Source organism: Chelonia mydas, chromosome 6 (assembly GCF_015237465.2).
Source record: "Chelonia mydas isolate rCheMyd1 chromosome 6, rCheMyd1.pri.v2, whole genome shotgun sequence".
NCBI lineage: Eukaryota > Metazoa > Chordata > Testudines > Cheloniidae > Chelonia > Chelonia mydas.
The window spans coordinates 64,343,439-64,362,210 of NC_051246.2; the positions used below are offsets into that span (position 1 = coordinate 64,343,439).

General features: G+C 43.7%; 1 protein-coding gene across 2 annotated transcripts; it reads right to left on the reverse strand.

The window, feature by feature from the left end:
- Positions 1-113: 113 nt before the first annotated feature.
- Positions 114-13,519, reverse strand: LOC102934533 (retinol dehydrogenase 12). Of its 2 annotated transcripts, XM_043548109.1 has the most exons (8): positions 13,358-13,519; positions 9,621-9,739; positions 8,406-8,561; positions 6,877-6,981; positions 6,159-6,368; positions 5,115-5,304; positions 2,296-2,373; positions 114-1,634 (listed from the first exon to the last, which is right to left on the reverse strand). In XM_043548109.1, exons 1-8 carry the CDS (start codon positions 13,435-13,437, stop codon positions 1,532-1,534), a joined length of 1,041 nt encoding a protein of 346 aa, XP_043404044.1. In that variant the 5' UTR covers positions 13,438-13,519; the 3' UTR covers positions 114-1,531. The 2 variants fall into 2 exon arrangements, with proteins under 2 accessions (XP_043404044.1, XP_007054319.2); XM_007054257.4 differs by lacking the exon at positions 2,296-2,373 and having other exon boundaries at positions 13,358-13,514.
- Between the last annotated feature and the right edge of the window lie 5,253 nt (positions 13,520-18,772).

Here is an 18,772-nt window from a genome sequence, read left to right on the forward strand (position 1 = left end):
TTTCACCATGAGGAAATATTTCCTAATATGCAGCCTATATTGTATTTAATTTTACTCCTACGCTGTACGCATGAAACAGAACAACTTAAATACATGAGAAGGAAGATGTGGAGTAACAGCATAAAACAGGAATGATTTTATTTAGTAATGTCATGGTTGGAGGTAACTCAGTGGTGACTTGCAGGGTCGAGCATTGCTGTAGAGAGAGCTGGTAGTGCTAACCTAAATCAGGAACTAGGCATCTGCTTCTTCTAGAAAATGCCATTCACTTGTGACCACACAGAGTACAGGACTGAATGTCTAGATTTCCTAGCAGGCGGAAGGCAACCCTGCAAGCTGTGATACCCTGACTGCAGTGACATTTTAGCCATGTGATGCTTCCAGAAAAAAAAAAATCAAATGAGGTGTAAAATATGACCTCTTATAGGCAAGCAGCTCAATTACCACACAGGGTGGGAAGAATTTGGAGCCTGCATGACTGCAGCAATGACCAACTTTACTTGCCCTTTGCAACAGGTGTGTCCAATGTGTTGTAAGTGCCACATGCCACCCTTGGCTAGCCTCTCTCTAGAACTACTGGGCAGGCAAACTTAATGCCAATGTAAACTAGGTTGTACTCTCACCTTCCTGCCCCATTGCTAATGTGGCCATTGCTGTCTCGCTAGGGATGATCCCTGCCTTTGTCTATGGCTGCAATTCCAACATCCTCCATCAGGACAGCAAACGTGGCAGGGATGTATCAGACACAGCTTGAGTTACTCTAAGTCAAGGGCAGGCTCTGTTACTTACTACCCTATACACCACTCACAATTCTCTGCTCACTCTCTCTACTGGCAGCTCTTCTCCCCCTTCCCCCGCTCGGCATTCCAAAACCACCTACAAGGTACATGTGGCAGTTTACGCAGTGCCTAGCACAAAGTGGTCCTCAAGCCTGGTTGCGTCAACAAGGGCTACTGAAATACACTTGATTAACAATCCTGAGGGGCCTCAGCACTTGGATCACTTAAGACTTGCTCCTTTAAGCTGGGGGTTGCTGCAGCTTTAGGATCCCCTTCCAAGCAGTGGAGCAGAGACAAGTGACTCAGTGGAGCATATATTGAAGGAAACTCTCAACCAGTCTGGTTACTACTGCTGCATAAAGACTCTTCCATAAGCATAAAGCAAAATTTCTAAATTGACTTGTACAGAAACCTAACTGACCTAAAGCCTCCATTTCTATTGGGGAACCGGGGGAAGAATGTGTTGTGGAATGGAAGGCGGGGTGGGGAAAGGATAAGCCCTGAGTCACTGCACTTTGCCCTGAGCCTCCAGTTAGGAAAGAGGGATGAGTGGGGCAATAATCTCACCTTTTCTTTTAAAACATAAGGTATCTCAGAAGTTTAAGGGCAATTGTGTCTATAAAATCACTGGTAGAGCCGCTGCAAGTCCCAGGCAGGGTGCATGGTTGCTTGTGTTCCTCTACCCAAGCAAAATGCTCCTTAAGATCATCAAATCCAGGCCCATCCAGCTAGAGATCAGGGGTTTTGACAGTTCAGTCCCACTGGATGCCCAGCAGCTCGCAACTGACATTCCACAACTTCTTTGCCAGCTCATCGTTCCGGCCCTGAGGGGAAACATAGGCTGGCCGGCAGTCACTGCAGAAGGAAAGAAGAGACTTTCATCAGGTGCCCTGGCTGTATTAGCACAGGTCCCGCTGAAACGCATGGACACACTAGCTGCTGCTGCTGCCTATCAGCTTAACTCCTTCAAGCTGGATTTAAAAAAAAAAAAAAAAAAAGGGAGAGGAGAACTAGTAGCATTGCTTGTGGGGGAAGGCAGAGGGAGGGTGTGGAGGCAGGAGAGGAAGCAGCTGGCAGCCAGGCCACCATACTGCTAAAGATGCAGGCTTCAGTGTAGGTAGCGCTGGTGGAAAGGAGAGCTGGTACATGAGGGACCACCATTGTAACCCTTGTAGTTCCAAGCTCTACCTGCTCGTATCTGCTTTATACAAAGGTTATAGCAATGGCCTAAATGCCATAGTTCACTGATGCCTTTTGGAACATGACTATAAAAATAACATGCTCTCAGGAAAGCATCTGAGAACCTGACCTTCCATTCTGTATGTTTATAAAGCACCTTGTACCTGTGTGGGCCACATAAATAACCAGGGTGGCTGCCTCGCAGGCAGGTGATCATAGGAAAGGGGAATGATGCTGCTCCCTCAGAGAGGTACAGCTGTGGAATAAGCTGTAGCAGAGCTTGGAGAAAAGATCTCCCCCCACAGATGTCAACTGCAATCAACAAATAATTAAACACAGTTCTTCAGCATGGTTGTCTGAGGAGCCAGTGGCTTGAAGGCAGTTTTCCAAGCTGACAGCAGAAGGTGTAGGAGGGCTGTAACATAAAGGTGGAGGTTACTTGTACCGTGCTGGGTTCCCACTTAATGGCAGGAGTTAACTTACTACCCAATCATTCTGTTTATAAAGAGATGGTACATACAAACTGATTTCACTAAACAAGGTAGTTCCATATTTTATACACTCCAAACTCCACCCAAGACCGGCTTTTCCACTGACACCCACAGTCAGACATTCCTTTATTTTAAAAACCCCACCCTTGTCTTCTCCCTCATGGTGTGGACATGCCTTTGGTGAATAGCCACAGTCATCTTAGTGTTATTCCCCCTGCTCCTCCACCCCCCACCCCCTTCCATTTTATTACATCACATTGGATATCAGATTGTGAATTCTTTGGTGCAGGGACTGTATGCTCTCAGCTATACTACTGGGTATGGTAACGTAATAAACTGAAGTTGTAGTAAGGGAAGGACAATTCACCACCTGTTCAGGATTTCCAAGTGTGTTAGAACCTGCTCATGATTACAGAGCAAGATGAGTGCCTTGGAATGTAGGTAACGCTGATGGGCAGCCAAGGGGAAAATCAGGCAACAGCAGCAGCCATTGCCATTACCTGCCCCCGACGTATGCTTGATTAAAGGAAAAGTGCAGTTTATTATTGCCCTAAGTGTCTGAGACAAAAATTCACTTAATCAGACTAAAAGACAAAAATTACAAAGCAGCATTTAAAAAAAAACAAACCTAAGAGTTCCACTGACAAGGAATAGATAGCTATGTACTATTTGGAGCTTGCCATTTTAGCAATGAAAACAACAGGAAAGGCAGCCTAGGGATATGGATCAGGGCAGGAAGATCTGAACTGCTGTCAGAGACACAGACCAGCATGTGATTTCCACAGCTCGTTTGTGGCACAGAGCTGTACCCACTAATCGAAACAAACAGGAGATGAACAAAATGTGCCTAAGAGGAGCTGTGGCAGTCTCCAGCTATATCTCTTCTCCACCTGTTTTGCTATAGGACATCAGCTTCTGCCACAGCTGCTTTATTCTTCATCACTTCCTATTTATATAAAGGCCATTTTAAAGAAGTATTAGTGATTATCACGATTTACATTCAATTAAGTGACAGGATTTGGACAGAGTTCTATTTCAGAGACAGTCCAATATAAATCTGGGTGCGCACACACTCAAGCTGCTATTTACTAACCATTTCTCCACGGAGTTCATGCTTGCTTCTTTTACAAACCTGAAATCCACTTAGAGTTCTCATGCTCCAGCACACGGGACAGCTGAGATTCACAAAGGCTGCTTTTATCTACTGGGAGATAGAGGCGCTCGAGAGAGGATTAGGGGACCTATTTCTATAGCCAAGGCAGATTAAGATGGTACAAAAGCTCTGTACTTGAAGATCAGACACAAAGGCGTGTCCTGGAATAAGCCTATGGTTCAATCACAAGGGAGAAGATTGAGTTTCTAGTTTCAGATATGAAGGAGGGAGTTTTATCTCATGTCAACTGCATTCGTGTAAAAATCAAAGGGCAATTTCCATATCGAATTCCCAAATGTGAGGTGGTCACAGTGAAATGATCAAGGCAGAAGGACAGTTACATTCAGTGCTGCCTAAGAGTAACATGTGATGATCATTTGGTTAAGCCATCCTGAGCCGTGTTTTTGGAAGAGGTAAGAAGATGGTTATGCAGACCATATGCAATGTTCCCTCTAATTTTTGACAGGCCATGTGCGCAAAAAATGTCTTCTGTGCAAATTGTTGTGCGCGTGCTGTTTCGCTGTGTGCGCGGGGTTTAGGATCTGCGTGCGCACAGCTTAGAGGGAACAGTGGTCACATGATAGCTCAACTGAGATCAGTAGCAAAATGGAGCTGGACTGAATGAACGAGAAGAGCCACAGAAGCCATTTTGCAGAATGAACTGCCTTGCATGCACAGACGTGCAGGGATCTCCTTTCCTGAAGCTTCCTGCAACGTGTGCAGCTTCAAGATGTGCCACGCTTTGGAGAATCAGCCCACATATGGAGGTATTTAACTTGAGACACAGTTTTGAAAATCTTGAGCTCTGCCTGCACAGCACCGAGCACATTTGCTACTGCCTTATAATCAGAGGCCCTCCAAGCACTTTACAAACATTACTGAACCAAGTGTCCTAACCCCACTGAGATGCAGGTATTATCATCCTTTCGCAGATGGGGGAAAACTGCAAAGAGGACCAAATTCATCCTTGGTGTGACTCAATTGAATTCAGTGACGATACAGCAGGGCTGATTTGGGTCAGAGAAGTTAAGTGACTTCCCAAGCTCTCAATACAAGTCTATGGCAGAGTAGGAATAGAACCCAGAGTCTGTGACAGCCCGTCTGCGGCACCTGGCATTGGCCACCATCAGAAAACAGGATACTGGGCTAGATAGACCTTCGGTCTGACCCAGTATGGCTGTTCTTATGTTCATCTTGTGCTTAAAGCACTAGCCCATTCAAAGACTACAGGACTGGTTATAATGTACATTATTATAACGGTAAAGAATTCCTTAGAAATACGACTTTTATCTTGGTGTCATGATCAACCCCTTTCCAATCCGAAGTGTTCAGATTCTTGTAACTGGTACAAATTCTAAACATATATTTCTAGCATTTCTCCCTTCAGATCTGTGTAAGCCTCAGTACAGTCCCCTCTCAGACAAAGATTATAGCCTTACCTCGCCCACACCGCTTATCCCCACACCCCAGAGACATCTGCCCCACCACAGCAGATCAAGTACCTCTGCCCACCTGAAATACTGTCCAGTCACAGACTCCAGCTCCTCAGCCACTGCACAGTATACGCTGGTCTGGGCTCCTTCGCGTGGAGTCTTCAAGAAGAAAGAAAATGTCTTCCACAACAGGGTCAATAGAATCGAGTGCCGGCCCAATCTGGAATTAACAGAGCCGGGGTGCAGCGAGTTTGCAGTGACTCCAGTGCCTACAGCAAGAGGGTCAACAAGGAGCATGTATCAAATTAGACCCTGCCTACATGCACTAGAGCCTCCTTGGAAGGAAGGCATTAACAGCCTTCCTGTTTTACCCCAGTATCTAACATGTTAAAGAAACAAAGGTCCAGATGCAGATATAGTGGGGCAAATTGAACTCCCTTACACTTGCTTGCTGGAAAGGTGGACAACATCTCACCGCAATTATGAACGCTGCACCATTTTAGTCATTAGGCCTTTTACAAAGCAGCCTGGCAAAAACATTAAAGGCTTGCCCACTGCTTTGTAAAGCACAGACCCCTCCTGATTTACTCCAGTACTAGGACTCTAGATAAGAGACCTTATCTCTATTTTTCAGACTTTGAATCTCATGAGAGATGAGCAAACCTCAGCTGTTCCACCATAACCTTTGATTCCTATGCTGACCACAGAAGCATTCAAAGCCTTTTCAGTAGCCGTCCATGGTTCACAATTGCTGCTTTGTCCGTGGGGATACAGCTCCTTTGTTTGCAGATTTGCTTTTGGACAAGGGTTGAAAACGATGAAACCTATTCCTCTGAGTATGGCCAGCTCACTCCCTCGCCCTAGCCCTGAGGGTAGGGGCACAGCCACTGCCTTAGGCCAACCGCTGGTCCCTCTGGATTGACTGCATCTGCTCCCACCCACCCTGAACACCTGCCAGGGACCCACATAAAGTCTCTTCCTTACCCCACCTTGAATATCTTCATTTCTGCAAAGGATCTAAGTACAGCTACTTTCTAGCGCCATTTTGAATGCCACCCTCCAGAACCCAAAGGATCTGAGTATGCCATATCTGGTATACAATCAGCTCCCCTCTCAGACTCACCTTGAAGGCGTCTAGCCAGCTCCCGGGTGAAGAGTACATTGGCCAATTTACTGTGACAATACGCAAGGCCCCAGTTGTAGCACTTCTCACCCTGGAGGTCATGGAAGCGGATCCTGCCTCCATGATGAGCCAGTGAGGACACATTCACTATGCGGGCTGGGGCCGACTGCTTCAGGCACTCCAACAGCAGGAAGGTCAAGAGGAAGTGACCTAGGGAGAGATGGGATTTGTTTTACTTTGCCTTTCTGTTGTGCCTTCCATCTTAGGATCTCAAAGCACTTCAGGCCAAGTACTGACACAGCTCACAATTAGCCCCATTTCACAGATGGGAGACATGAGACACAGGCAGGTCAGGGCCCAAAATTTCTCAAGTGGCCTCTACTTGTGGGTGCTCAAACAGCTGGAACTGGTGAAAGGTTGCAGGAGATGGTAGTCCCATTTGCCAGCTCTGTACCCTCAGAATAGGCACTCTGTGGGCAGTGAAAGGGCAAGCTTCCCCTGCACTGTTCCTCCCCAAGAAATTTAGGACCCTCCCAAAACAGCTTAGGTCTCTACTGAGGCTTAAAGTACTCTGAACTTCAGTTATTTCCCTGCATTCTTTGGGGCAGGAGAGGAGGAGTCCTGGATGCAAAGTCTCAGCCTGGGATTTTTTGCCACCAATATTTATTAAAAAGGCACAGCCGGCTCTGCCTGCCACCTCCAACTCTCAGACCCTTACCAAGGTGATTGACTCCCAGATGTATCTCAAAGCCATCAGCCGTCTTTGAGTAAGGGCACAGCATCACACCTGCATTGTTAATGAGGATATGTAGCTCCTTCTCCTCTGCAAGGAACAGATGGGATTACACATTAAACAGGGATCCCCTGACAACTGCCCAGCACCAGTATGGCATAGATCAGCCAGAGAACTTGAGCTGACTGAGCTGCAGTTGTCCCTCCCCTCCAAAATATAAAAAGATACCTCCCCAGTCTAGTACTGCACCCTCTGGTGATTCCCCATCATGCAAACAAACCAAACAGCATCTTTTCAAACAGGGGAGTGTCTGACAAAGTCCACTCGCAACAGTGTGCCCTCCCTCCTGGTTTAATATTGCTGGCAGTGTTGTGGGGTAGAACTGGTCCAGCTCATGTGTGCAGGACAGACTATTACCACTTTGCAGCCTTGCTTCGGGGCAGCATAAACCTATGCCATCACAGGGAACAACTCCAGTTAAAGTAATTGGGACTCATATAGTAAGTAAGAATAAATATATCAGAGGGATAAATACCAGAGAGGGAGAGGAGTTATTTAAGTTAAGTGCCAATGTGGACACAAGAACAAATGGATACAAACTGGCCATCAACAAGTTTAGGCTTGAAATTAGAAAAAGGTTTCTAACCACCAGAGGCACGAAGTTCTGGAACAGCCTTCCAAGGGGAGTAGTGGGGGCAAAAACCTAACCGGCTTCAAGGCTGAGCTTGGTAAATTTATGGTGGGAATGATATGAAGAGACTGTCTACAATGGCATTTAGCTAATCTGCGACTGCTAACAGCAAATATCTCCAATGGCTGGTAACACGGCACTAGATGGGAAGGTCTCTGAATTACTACAGAGAATTCTTTCCCGGGTTTCTGGTTGGTGGGTCTTGCCCACATGCCCAGGGTCTAACTGATCACCATATTTGGGGTTGGGAAGGAATTTTTCCCTCGGTCAGATTGGCAGAGACCCTGGTGGTTTCTCACCTTCCTCTGCAGCATGGAGCACAGGTCACTTGCAGGTTTAAACTAGTGGAAATGGTGGATTCTCTGTAACTTGAAGACTTTAAATCATGATTTGAGGACTTCAGTAACTCAGCCAGAGGTTGGGGTCTATTACAGGAGAGGGTGGGTGAGGTTCTGTGGCCTGCAATGTGCAGAAGGTCAGACCAGATGATCATGATGGTCCCTGCTGACCTTAAAGTCTATAAGAAAGGGGCATTTTCACAGTCACTTTAATAATAATACTGAGGACTTATATAGGACCTTCATATTCAGCTCTCAAAGTATTTTACCAAGGTGGTTAAGCCATGACTTGCCCAAAGTCCCACAGCAAGTCAATAGCAAAACTTGGAATAGAACCCAGTTGTTGCAACTCCCAGGTCGATCTGTCTGCTACACCACATTTGCTCTTCAGAACTAAAGAGCAGAGAGCTGCCCTTTTGATCAGAGCTGGTGTTAACCAAATACCGTCCCCTAACAGTAAGCGTGACAGTATCTAGGGGCCATACCTGCTAGGAAGTTCTCAGCAAACTCTCGGATAGATTTGGTATCTGCCAGATCCAGCTTCTTCACAATTACTTGTTGATTCCCTGTCTCTGCTCGGATCTCACAGGCTGCTGCTTCCCCCTTTGCCATGTCTCTGCAGGCAATGATCACCCTGGCACCTGCAATGGGGAAAGGACAGCAGAAACACAGGCTATGAGCAGTGGGGGCAGGGTGGGGAGCCGGGACAGAAAGGCAGATGGGCTACCCAAAGGTTTACAGATAAATTTGTGAGCAATAAGTGGGTAAGTCAGGGGATTAGTTGTCAAACAGCCTTTCTACCTCTGAGTTACCAGCTTAAATCCAGCCCAGCTAGGTAGCAACCAAAGGGTGCTACCTTCTCAAGACTGTTCTTTGGTTGGTGTGAAACAAGCCTGAAGGGTCTCTGTCCAACTCCTTTTGGGCAAGGTGTCCACTGCACAAAACCAGCAATATTGGTCCTACCAGACTCCCACATTGGTAGTCTCACCATAGTGGCCAAGGTTTGAATGGACTCCTTCACCTAGGTGGCCTTGGCTAGGGCACGGTTTCTAAAATGATTAAGAATGTAATTTAGCCCCCTCCATAGTAGCTATCCAAATAGCTTTAAACCAAGTTAGCCTCAGCCATGCTGTAACAAAGACACACACCAATGAAACTAAGTTGGTTCCCAGCCTCACACAGATGGAGGGGGTCTCATGCTAACTTCCATGGACTAAGTTCTGAAAGTGTGTCTGGGAGTCCACCAAAGTGCAGTACTGAAGCTATAAGGCTCACCGACAGTAAAATTATTATCGAGTCAGGAGACCTGCTTCCAGCATTGCTAAAAGTTTAAGTGTCGTCGGGATGTATAACCATGTTATAGACACAAATAATCTTGCATCTTGGTAGGGGATTAGGAAAGGTGACCCATGCAGTCTCTTTTAACGTTATGATTCTATATTAAAGCTCTGGGCTCTCCAGGGGTCTAATCTAGTTCCTAGGACATGGTTGATTCTATCTCCATTATAACTTTTAGCTGTGTTTTACTGGGTCAGAGGACAACCATATGTAACCAGGTCTCCAAACTCCATCATAGTTGTAGTATAGATGGGGCTGTCAAAATAATCCCCTCCTAGCTCCAGAGAAGAAAACAATGACTTCCGGTGAAGATGTAAATTACAGAGGGACTTTTGGAGGTGGAGGAGGGACAGGTGACTTGCCTCTTTGTGCGAGATCTCTGGCTGTCTCCTTTCCAATGCCTGTGTTGGCTCCCGTGATTACCACCACCTTCCCATTCAGCTTAGCTGTTGACTTACACACCCCTCCTGCTATGTACCTCCTAGAAGAGAGGACAAGAAGAGGAGCTACTAGGGATTTACAAGGACAGTTTTCTGGTTATCAGGCTCAGTCCTGGGGACTGGCATTTAGTGTTCTGTTGTCCTGCTTGCTGGCTTTGAGCCAGCCACTTAGTTACTGGGTTCAGAACAACTGGAAAGACATGGGGACATTTACATAAACTGCCAGTTCCAGGTTCTTGTTTTCTTATATTCCCTCCATGGCGCCAGCTACTGCTCACTCTTCTTAGAGGTCATTACAGCCACTGATGCAGGTTCCCATTCATCTTCCAAACTTCTGCACCCCGAAGTAGACAATATTCCAAGCTGCCCACTCTGCTATAAATATGTCGGTATGTAATGCACTAGAGTCCTGGGGTCTTGAGTCTTGGTTTCTAGTGGCTGCAGCCCAACAGAGACATAAGCCCTGGTAGTCTGCCACCTAGCCAAGAGCTTCCTTTATTTAGTTCAGGGGATAGATCTGAAGTTTTCCATGTCACGCTGCATGCAGTAGAGCTGGGGACCACAATGTCGGCATATATGCAGCTGAGGGTTTGTTATGAGCACCACATAACAGGGGACTGTGGTACACAGCCCCAGAGCAGAGAGGACTATACACAGCCCAGAGGCAGGAGTAAACCAGAGGCAGCAGGATTAAGGGAGTTGACGGGGGAGCCGCCGCGGTCAACTCGCCGCCATGAGGATGGCCAGGTAAGTCGAACTAAGATACTTCGACTTAAGTTGCATATCTTAGTTCGAACCTTCCCCTTCCCCCCCCCCACACACACACTGTAGCCCAGGCCTGTATTTCTGTATAGGGTGTTAAATTCTTCACTGATATGTGCAAACTGCCAAGTTATTACACAAGTGGGATGAGAGTTACCCTATTGAATGCTTGATAGAGATCTTGTAGGTGTCTGTCTCTGTCTGAGGGGTTGGAGCAAATGCGGTTGTATCGCAGAGCTTGGTTGTAGATCAGCGGCACTGCTATGGGTACCCGCATGGCCCCACAGTATGCCAACATTTTTATGGCTGATTTAGAACAATGCTTCCTCAGCTCTCGTCCCCTAATGCCCCTACTCTGCTTGCGCTATATTGATGACATCTTCATCATCTGGACCCATGGAAAAGAAGCCCTTGAGGAATTCCACCAGGATTTCAACAATTTCCATCCCACCATCAACCTCAGCCTGGTCCAGTCCACACAAGAGATCCACTTCCTGGACACTACAGTGCTAATAAACGATGGTCACATAAACACCACCCTATACCGGAAACCTACTGACCGCTATTCCTACCTACATGCCTCCAGCTTTCACCCTGACCACACCACACGATCCATCGTCTACAGCCAAGCTCTGCGATACAACCGCATTTGCTCCAACCCCTCAGACAGAGACAAACACCAACAAAATCTCTATCAAGCATTCTTACAACTACAATACCCACCTGCGGAAGTGAAGAAACAGATTGATAGAGCCAGAAGAGTTCCCAGAAGTCACCTACTACAGGACAGGCCTAACAAAGAAAATAACAGAACGCCACTAGCCGTCACCTTCAGCCCCCAACTAAAACCCCTCCAACGCATTATTAAGGATCTACAACCTATCCTGAAGGATGACCCAACACTCTCACAAATCTTGGGAGACAGGCCAGTCATTGCCTACAGACAGCCCCCCAACCTGAAGCAAATACTCACCAGCAACCACACACCACATAACAGAACCACTAACTCAGGAACCTATCCTCGCAACAAAGCCCGTTGCCAACTGTGCCCACATATCTATTCAGGGGACACCATCACAGGGCCTAATCACATCAGCCACACTATCAGAGGCTCGTTCACCTGCACATCCACCAATGTGATATATGCCATCATGTGCCAGCAATGCCCCTCTGCCATGTACATTGGTCAAACTGGACAGTCTCTGCGTAAAAGAGTAAATGGACACAAATCAGATGTCAAGAATTATAACATTCATAAACCAGTCGGAGAACACTTCAATCTCTCTGGTCACGCGATTACAGACATGAAAGTCGCTATTTTACAACAAAAAAAACTTCAAATCCAGACTCCAGCGAGAAACTGCTGAATTGGAATTCATTTGCAAATTGGATACAATTAACTTAGGCTTGAATAGAGACTGGGAGTGGCTTAGTCATTATGCAAGGTAGCCTATTTCCCCTTGTTTTTTCCTAACCCCCCCCCGATGTTCTTGTTAAACCCTGGATTTGTGCTGGAAATGGCCCACCTTGATTATCATACACAATGTAAGGAGAGTGGTCACTTTGGATAAGCTATTACCAGCAGGAGAGTGGGGTAGGAGGAGGTATTTTTTCATGCTTTGTGTGTATATAATAAGATCTTCTACACTTTCCACAGTATGCATCTGATGAAGTGAGCTGTAGCTCACGAAAGCTTATGCTCAAATAAATTGGTTAGTCTCTAAGGTGCCACAAGTACTCCTTTTCTTTTTGTGAACTAATCTAATCCACCCACAGTAAAGGAATTTAAAAGAGCGTGAGTTGATTTGCATGACTAAGAACTGGGTCAGATGCCCCAGCTGTAACTCCAACCAAGACAGCTTGGTTACAGCAAGGGAAAATTTGGCCTTCTTCCTTCACATTTTTATGGATTGACAATTGTCTTCTTAATTCTTTGAAACTTCATATTTCCCAAAGTAAGCTGCCACCTTACATCAACTTTAAAGAGCTCAGAGATAATAAAAAGGCAATTATAGAAAGTTTACAAAGCATTTAAAGTGGCTATCTTGGGGTCAGGTTAGGTGTGAAATATGGTCATTTTATTGCTAACAGTACAAAAGCTTATTTTAACCTGAGAATTGGTTCAGAGAATCATAGAAATTAGAGCTAGAAATACCCAGCAGGTCTCAATCCTGCCCAAGATCAGGAGTGAGTACAACATTGCTCCCTACTATTTCCTAGATACAGGGTTCAAGGTTAGTCTAACTAACATTTTAACTTGATGAAGTCAAAAAAGAATCCCCCGTCCAAACCCTTTCCAAAAGCAAGCAATCTATTAAAATGTATTGGAAGGAAAACAACTTTCTTCTTTTACTTAATACTCTACCCTAAGCATTTATGGTCATACTATTTTTATGCAGCACTTTTATGCCTTTCAAGTGCTGCACAGACATTAATATAGTAAACCTCATAACATTTTGGTAAATTAGCTATTAGCTCCATTTTACAGATGGGGAAACTGAGGCACAGAGAGGCTTGCCCAAGATTGCAAAGCGAATGGACAGCAAAGGCAGGGTTCAAACCAAACTTAGCCTGGCTGCCAGTTCCCTGCTTTAATTGCTTGTTAAGTCTGCTTCATTTATAAAGAGGAATGGAGAGGTTTTAAGACTCACAGATAACATGATAATGTAAACCCAGGTTCTCAGAATCCTGGAAACTCTTCCTTTGAGATTTGATGTTCACATTTATTATCTAGCATATTACCCGATCTTTTTCTAAGTGCAATAATTAATAAACTGATCTGCCTTCTCTACCAAGAATGCACTTGCTGGATCCCCATTTAGCAGAAGTAAAAAGGTGCATGCTTTTTAAAAGGTAAAAGGGTTTACACAGTAGCTAATCAATCATCTAATACAGACCTGATGTAGGGAGCTGCCATGAACAGGAGAAGGGGAACACAGATGAATATTCCCAGCAGGGTCACCAAGCAGTTGAGCATTGCTGCTGTCTGTTGTTTGCCCTCCCTTCCAGTGACTCTTGTCTCTCAGCAGAGAGAGAAGGGAGGGCGAGTGAAATACACCGGCTAGGGAGCATTGCATGCAGGGAGTTGTAGTCCTACCCATCAGCTTTGTGTGCAAAAAGGCGGAGCACACCGTGCTGGGAGTTGTAGTCCAACAACCCAGCCTGGGCAATGTGCAGCACTGGTGGAAAAAAAACAAAGGGTCATACCCAGTGATTTCTCTGCAGGGAAAGATATACCTTCTCCCCCAAAATAAAACAAAACTGCAAGCAAGTCAGTTCCTTAGATCTAAAGGATCAATAACTTCCTAGCCACTGAGTTCATTTGTTCTCTACTCTATAACTTTCTGAGGTTTGCTTTATCATTTGCTAAATGCCAGCAGCACTTCTGGTCTGATAGATAAAGTGCTCTTCAGAGTCCAGAGAACCTGGGTTCTATTCTGGACTCTGCTGTTGCCTTACTAAGTGACCCTAGGCAAGTCATTTCACTTTCTCTCTGCGTCAAACCTGTAAAACAGGGCTAACAGTACCCACCTTGATAAAGCATTCTGAGGTCTAAGCATCAAAGTGCTCTCAGTGCAATATTTGAAGATATTTAAATTAACTGGCTAGTGTGTATATGCACTCGGAAGTGATAAAATGTGTCACAGACTCTATATTGCTAACAACTAAGAGAATCCCGGGGCCCTTTTGCTCAAATGATGGAGGTCTGGGCCTTTTGTAGCAGCAGGACTGGGGTTCTAGTCATGCTGTTATCATGAAGTTCCAAGTGACATGCTGTGCAGGATAGTGACAACCATGCCACCCTGGTCAGCCACAGATTTGTTATGATGTAGCTCTACTTCGTTTCACGGCTTCCAGATGAGCCTTTTTCAAAACGTTGCACATCTCAAACACAGGTTCAACATCCACATTTCACTCACTGAACAGCCAGCAAAGCAGGAAGTAGTTCTGATCGCTCTAAGATGAATTACGTTATATTGGCATCTACTACATCTAGTGGCCAAACTAGAAATTCCCAGATGAATATTTGTGTTTAGTCTCTTTTTGGTGTTTGTACTACCCTGTTTGGTGAACTATCATCTTAAAACACAAATAAAGCTGAGGGATCTGTGCCACCAGGAACAGTGCTCTTCTCTCAGCCAGGATGTTCAGAAAGAAACACACAATTCAGAAAACAGCAGTTCTGCAGGTTTAATTATGCAGAAGGAACTACCTGAGCAGAGAGCTCAGGCTGGAAGACTCATCTCTTCCAGGACTGTTTGGAGCATGATCCCATTCAAACATCATGCTAGTGATGTCAGTAAATTACCCTTCTTCAACCCCACTTCTAGGTTTCTGTTATTAGCTCTCAAAAAATGTAGACGATTTTGCGCATGTGTGGAGAGAGAGCTAGGAGAAGTATGGCATTTCCAAATGAACGATCAAGACAATTAAACTGATGGTCATGCTGCCTCCTCCAATGGGCCCTTTACCAATGAAGAAGAGAACTTAATGAATTTAGAATCTGGGGCAATGGGTCTGCTTTGCTTCTCTGACAGCTCTGGATTTTTCACATTTTCTAAGCATTTAGGTGCAGGCACTGGTTACAGAAAAAGAAGCTATCAAAATCCAGTTTCTTTAATTCACCAGAACTTTACTGATCAGTGTTTTCATATATAGATGGCCAAAGCTGGCAGCTCTCAGTGGACCTATAGCAAACACACATCTGTAGTTTCCGATACAGAGGTCATTTTGAAAATCACTTGTTTTGTTTGCAAGCACCCTTTAAAATTAAAAGTTTTCTACTGCTTATGTCACATACGTATATTTATGATGGCTGGTACCAACCACTATAATTAAAGTTGAAAAAGTTTCATTTATAACTTCCTATTTTCACACTCATAACTTTCTCAAACGTTCAACTTTAGTTTTCCATATTCAGTCTATGCCCCGCAGTGAATTTTTCTGGAAAGGGCAAACAAATATCTTTCAGACATTTTTGAATTATGAGACTGTGAAAAACACACTTCCAATTATAAAATAATTCTAATAATTATTTTTAAACATAGACAACACCAAACCAGCAAGAATTGAAAATTGGCATGAACACCGTCCTCACCGAGAAATAGTGGTGCTTTTGGTTGGCTTGGTTATGATTTACCAAAGTTCTAACTATTTGAAAATTGCACAGTGACCATGGACAATAGAAAATTTCCCTATGAGTCCAATTAGATATTTAACAATAGTTACACTGTATAGTAGGCACTCCTACTTAATTATGCAGGCATTTAAGTATTTGTGACAGTTTGGGGAATCTGCCTATGTAAATTTATGAATCCATTTGAGTGAGAAAGAGATTTCATACAATATGACCTTTTATATGGATTAAATCTTCCATTTTATGGCATGAACCTGACAATGTCCAACCCTGAAAGAAAGGGCCATTAATAGCCATAAATAATTGAATAATCTTATCTTAGCAGATAGGGTGGATTGATTTAAACTGAAGGGATTTAAATCTCCAATTTTAATCATGACTTAAATCAGTAAGCAGGAAACCTTGATTTGCACTTATTAGTTATTTTCTTTAAGATTGATTCTCATTAGTTGGTAACCATTAAAACATGTTGATTTGCAACTAAATATAGACCTTACATTAAATTTGTGATTCTTTTTGCTAACTAGGAGATACCCCATATCTATACACATTTATTTAAGCAATTATATAGCTTAATTTACATTTATTCAGATTCTTAATGTTTACATTTGTATTATGTTACAAAATGGTGACTGATGAATTTCTTATTTATTAGTGGATTAAATTTTACTTGTAATTTGTGTCAAGCTCTATTTGGAAGGAAATTTTAACTGAATTAAAAATGTACAAAATGAGCATTTTTAAAAAAAATATGCTGGATACAGAAGAAAAGAACTTTATCAAAAAGTTTATCAAAAGATGTTTCCCATTTAAAGCAAACTGATTTATTAAACAAAGGAAGTATTATCTATAATTAATGAACTGAAGTGATTATTTCTGGTGAATATCCAAGGTTTTAGAAGTAGAAGATCTCATCTTCTCAAACCTAGATTTTATTCATATATTGGAAGAGAAAAACAATCATTCCTGCTTTTTTAACTTCCAATTGGGTTCTTAACTTCGAATGAACCAGTCATTGAACTGAACTAGTTTAATAAACTGAAATGAAGAAAATATTCTCTCTGCACCTGTGGAAGAGGCTATTGCTTTCAAAAGATGGTTTGGCACTTCAAGAAACTGTGATTCCAGGTCCTTAGCCATTGACTTCCACTATTTTAGGGGTCTGACTTTCTTTAAATCTTGGCAGCAAACATATACTGCTTGAATGTTATTTTTGTATATAATTTAAATTATTTTAATAGATTATAAGAAGTTTAGGCCTTAACATAGGTTATCAATTTCAAATAAATAGGCTTATTTTTAAAAAAATAATATACTTGTATTTAATTTAAATGTTTTAAAAATCTAATTTTAAAAAGTCTGATTTTTTAATTTTTTTAAAAAAACATCCGTTTTTATCCACCCCTGCTGGCAGAACAATGGAGACTGTCAGCAGAGCTATGAACTGTTAATGATCCTCAGTAGCCAGCAGCAGACAGAGGAATAGAGAATGGAAAAACCCCAGGGCAAGGACAGGAAGAGACAAGGTATTAGAAACTGCTTTTAAAAGGAGACATGCTCCTTAGCAAGATAGACCATCACCAGGAAGAGAAAACTGAATAGGAATGAGGTGCAGGAGAGCCCTGGAACCCATAAAAACACTGACCAAAAACCAGGAGTGAAGACGGCAGGAATGAAGACTGGAGGGAAGGGTTTGCATTCAGATGCTTGTTATTTTTCCATAGATCTGTAAAGCTGTTGTGCTCTCCTGAGTAAAATGCGTATGGTTATGAAGTGCCTTTGCAAAGTCAGCATGATCCTTCATTTAATTGTCATGTTGTCCCCAAAGCATTAAACTGTAACCCAGAGCGCTTGCGCAAGAGGAGCGCTGGTGAAAGGTGTGCTTAAGCTACTGGGGAAACTTGCGGCGGTCCACACTCTGCCTTCGAAGCTAGAGCAGCTGGTTAACAGGGCTCTATATCCCAAGAGAGGATACCAGCATTGGAGTCTGTACCCTGAGAGTGTGTCTGAAGACCAGACATAGAGACAGTCTCTGAATGCTACTCAGACCCAGCAGGGTTGGAAGCACCCCAAGATCCAACAGTTGCAACCAATACAGCAGGTGATCTTCCACAAGGAAGAGCTCAGCCGGGACTCTAACACTTCACTTCACTTCTCGTTTCAAGGAATTTAACAATTCTACTGGCAATCCAAAATCCGAATGGGGGGGGGGCGTCCTTTGATACCTCTGAAGTTCCTGAAAGAACTCTGCTTCCTAAGATGAGAGTTGCAGCACAGTTGATGAGAGCAGGAAATCATTTGATGGCCTACATGAGATGAATGGAAGGGTCTCAGGCTAGTTCCCTGTGGTCAGGTGTACACATCACAAAAACAACCACCACAACTACCACCACTTGGACCCCTATATGCATCCGACAAAATGGGTATTCACCCACGAAAGCTCATGCTCCAATACGTCTGTTAGTCTATAAGGTGTCACAGGACTCTTTGCCTCTTGGACCCCCTTTAACCAAAGGGTAAGGAAGAACTTACTGAACGGGGCATAGAGACTATTAACCCTAAAGGGAGTCCTCCAGGTCACAGTTGAAGTACAGTGTTAAGCACTAAAGTGGCCACGGATAATTAGAGTTTTACCTCCTCTCATTTGGAGAGTATGGAGTTTACTCACTTCTCATTTAAGAAATAAAGACTTTAGTTACTCCCATTTTCCTGTGACAAGCAAATTGTGGCTGTACAACCACAACAACTACTGTGTGAGTCATCTATTGGCTGGTTACATCCAGCACCAGACAAGTGGCCTGTAAAATCTGCAATAAGCATCTAATGCTACTCCATGTATGGACTGACTGAATACATATATTAATTATTATTATACATACAAATTAACTGTTCTTTTTCTGATATGATTGATTATGATTTGAAAATTAAGGTTGGGAAGCAAGAGTTTACCCACTCCTTTTTTTTACCACTACTGTTAAACCATGTGAGAAAATTTGTATTGACTCTTTCTGTAATGTATCTCCTTGGACAGGAGACTTCAGTGTCAAGCTCTGCCAAGCCAGAACCTGAATTAGGTTCATATACATGCAAAGCTACTACATTGGATGACACAGCATAACAAACTCAACATACTAGGTTTCTCTGTGATTGCTGGTATGTGCACACCCTTGCTATA